This window comes from Aquarana catesbeiana, linkage group LG01 (genome assembly GCF_042186555.1).
Source record: "Aquarana catesbeiana isolate 2022-GZ linkage group LG01, ASM4218655v1, whole genome shotgun sequence".
NCBI lineage: Eukaryota > Metazoa > Chordata > Amphibia > Anura > Ranidae > Aquarana > Aquarana catesbeiana.
In genome coordinates, this window is record NC_133324.1 from 953,671,182 (window position 1) to 953,675,113 (window position 3,932).

Sequence of the window (3,932 nt, forward strand, 5' to 3'; positions counted from 1 at the left end):
TGGATGAACTCCGGGGACGTTGTGTCCTCCTGATGTGGGGAAGGTTCTGGGATTAGTAGGGAACACTCCAAGGTTACAATGTATGGGGGGAATCTCCAATGGGGACACCTGCCCGCCCCAGTGGCAGCTAACAGGGGGCTTCCTTCATACTGGAGAGATTTCTTCTCACTTCCTGTTGTGTACAGGAAGTAAAGGGAAATCTCTATAATGGAACACAGAAAGCAAAAAAAAATTAAAAAATGACAGTGTTGTAAGCTTCCACTACTTCTTCCAAAACTAAGGAAATGAGACTTGCTCCCCATGTTACTCTCTCCCCAAAGGAACAGAAGATTTTTTTTCCGTAAAAGGTGTCACCTAAGCAGGAAGTGAGAGGAATATCCTCTAGCCGGGGACACACGTAGTGATCAGACCCGTCAGGGGGTGTGCTCCTCTCTAGCTCCGCCCACATGCAAGCTACAACCAGTGCAGCCTGGAGAGATGTGTATAATGGGAGGAGCCAGTGTTGTTCAGCTCTTTCTCACGGTACGCCCCCTACAGTGTCGTCTCTTCCGGTCGGTGGAACGCAGGGTGGGGTCGCCGTGTGATGACGTGTAAATCAGAGCGGCTGACGGTGATGGCGGAGCTCCGGGAGTTGCAGTGCCGGGTGGAGGAGGTGCAAGCCGCCAAAAAAAAAAAAAAGCGAGTGCCGGCCAGGAAGGTGATCGTGTGACCCCTCAATTGTCACCGCGTCCTGTCATTCCTCATCTTGTCATCTCTGTCACCATGACAACCACGCCCCAAAGTGTCCCCCCCCCCTCTATTCTATGATGTCCACCCTCTCCTGTCATCACCCCCCCCCCAAATATTCCTTCTAGTCTATGACCCCCTCTGCCCCCCTTTATCACTATTCCGCCCTAATGGTCCTTTCTGTTCTATAATCCCCCCAGGGGTCCCCTCTATACTATGATCTCCCCCCCAGGGTCCCCTCTATACTATGATCTCCCCCCCAGGGGTCCCCCTCTATTACTATGATCTCCCCCCAGGGGTCCCTCTTATACTATGATCTCCCCCCCAGGGTCCCCTCTTGTCTATGATCCCCCACGCCCCCTAACACTGTGTCCCCCTAGGTCTATGATCTCCCCCCAGGGGTCCCCTCTATACTATGATCTCCCCCCCAGGGGTCCCCTCTATACTATGATCTCCCCCCCAGGGGTCCCCTCTATACTATGATCCCCCCCCCAGGGGTCCCCTCTGATACTATGATCCCCCCCCCAGGGGTCCCCTCTATACTATGATCCCCCCCCCAGGGGTCCCCTCTATACTATGATCCCCCCCCCAGGGGTCCCCCTCTATACTATGATCCCCCCCCCAGGGGTCCCCTCTATACTATGATCCCCCCCCCCAGGGGTCCCCTCTATACTATGATCCCCCCCCCAGGGGTCCCCTCTATACTATGATCCCCCCCCCCAGGGGTCCCCTCTATACTATGATCCCCCCCCCAGGGGTCCCCTCTATACTATGATCCCCCCCCCAGGGGTCCCCTCTATACTATGATCCCCCCCCCCCAGGGGTCCCCTCTATACTATGATCCCCCCCCCAGGGGTCCCCTCTATACTATGATCTCCCCCCCCAGGGGTCCCCTCTATACTATGATCTCCCCCCCCAGGGGTCCCCTCTATACTATGATCCCCCCCCCAGGGGTCCCCTCTATACTATGATCTCCCCCCCAGGGGTCCCCTCTATACTATGATCCCCCCCCCAGGGGTCCCCCTATACTATGATCCCCCCCCAGGGGTCCCCTCTATACTATGATCTCCCCCCCCCAGGGGTCCCCTCTATACTATGATCCCCCCCCAGGGGTCCCCTCTATACTATGATCCTCCCCCCCCAGGGGTCCCCTCTATACTATGATCCCCCCCCAGGGGTCCCCCTCTATACTATGATCTCCCCCCCAGGGGTCCCCTCTATACTATGATCCCCCCCCCAGGGGTCCCCTCTATTCTATGATCCCCCCCCCCAGGGTCCCCTCTATACTATGATCTCCCCCCCAGGGGTCCCCTCTGACACTATGATCCCCCCCCCCCAGGGGTCCCCCCTCTATACTATGATCCCTCCCCCAGGGGTCCCCTCTATACTATGATCCCCCCCCCAGGGGTCCCCTCTACACTATGATCCCCCCCCCCAGGGGTCCCCTCTATACTATGATCCCCCCCCCAGGGGTCCCCTCTATACTATGATCCCCCCCCAGGGTCCCCCTCTATACTATGATCCCCCCCCCCAGGGGTCCCCTCTATCTATGATCCCCCCCCCAGGGGTCCCCTCTATACTATGATCCCCCCCCCCAGGGGTCCCCTCTATACTATGATCTCCCCCCCCAGGGGTCCCCTCTATACTATGATCTCCCCCCCCAGGGGTTCCCCTCTATACTATGATCCCCCCAGGGTCCCCTCTATACTATGATCTCCCCCCCCAGGGGTCCCCCTCTATACTATGATCCCCCCCCCAGGGGTCCCCTCCTATACTATGATCTCCCCCCCAGGGGTCCCCTCTATACTATGATCTCCCCCCCAGGGGTCCCCTCTATACTATGATCTCCCCCCCAGGGGTCCCCTCTATACTATGATCTCCCCCCCCAGGGGTCCCCTCTATACTATGATCCCCTCCCCCCCAGGGGTCCCCTCTATACTATGATCCCCCCCTCCCCAGGGGTCCCCTCTATACTATGATCCCCCCCCCCCCAGGGGTCCCTCTATACTATGATCTCCCCCTCCCCCCAGGGGTCCCCTCTATACTATGATCCTCCCCCCAGGGGTCCCCTCTATACTATGATCCCCCCTCCCCCCAGGGGTCCCCCTCTATACTATGATCCCCCCTCCCCCCAGGGGTCCCCTCTATACTATGATCCCCCGCCTCCCCCCCCCAGGGGTCCCCTCTATACTATGATCCCCCCTCCCCCCCAGGGATCCCCTCTATACTATGATCCCCCCTCCCCCAGGGGTCCCCTCTATACTATGATCCCCCCTCCCCCCCAGGGGTCCCCTCTATACTATGATCCCCCCCTCCCCCCCCAGGGGTCCCCTCTATACTATGATCCCCCCTCCCCCCAGGGGGTCCCCTCTATACTATGATCCCCCCTCCCCCCAGGGGTCCCCTCTATACTATGATCCCCCCTCCCCCCCAGGGGTCCCCTCTATACTATGATCCCCCCCTCCCCCCCAGGGTCCCCTCTATACTATGATCCCCCTCCCCCCAGGGTCCCCTCTATACTATGATCCCCCCTCCCCCCAGGGGTCCCCTCTATACTATGATCCCCCTCCCCCCAGGGGTCCCCTCTATACTATGATCCCCCCTTCCCCCCCAGGGGTCCCCTCTATACTATGATCCCCCCCTCCCCCCCAGGGGTCCCCTCTATACTATGATCCCCCCCCCGTCCCCCCCAGGGGTCCCCTCTATCTATGATCCCCCTCCCCCCCAGGGGTCCCCTCTATACTATGTCCCCTCCCCCCCCAGGGGTCCCCCTCTATACTATGATCCCCCCCCCCAGGGGTCCCCTCTATACTATGATCCCCCCTCCCCCCTCCAGGGGTCCCCCTCTATACTATGATCCCCCCTCCCCCCAGGGTCCCCTCTATACTATGATCCCCCCCCCCCCCAGGGTCCCCTCTATACTATGAATCCCCCTCCCCCCCAGGGGTCCCCTCTATACTACGATCTCCCCCCCCCCAGGGGTCCCCTCTATACTATGATCTCCCCCCTCCCCCCCCCCAGGGGTCCCCTCTATACTACGATCTCCCCCCCCCCCCCAGGGGTCCCCTCTAGTACTACGATCTCCCCCCCCCCCAGGGGTCCCCCTCTATACTATGATCTCCCCCCCAGGGGTCCCCCTCTATACTATGATCCCCCCCCCAGGGGTTCCCCTCTATACTATGATCTCCCCCCCCCCCCCAAGGGTC

At 60.3% G+C, this 3,932-nt stretch overlaps 1 protein-coding gene across 1 annotated transcript in view; it reads left to right on the forward strand.

Annotated features, from left to right (window-relative positions):
• Positions 1-539: 539 nt before the first annotated feature.
• The window catches only part of DCTN3 (dynactin subunit 3), a 32,537-nt gene continuing 29,144 nt past the window's right edge, over positions 540-3,932 (forward strand). The window contains exon 1 of the mRNA XM_073611677.1: positions 540-697. Coding sequence (XP_073467778.1) covers positions 584-697 — 114 coding nt within the window. The 5' untranslated portion in view covers positions 540-583. The remainder of the gene's footprint in view (positions 698-3,932) is intronic.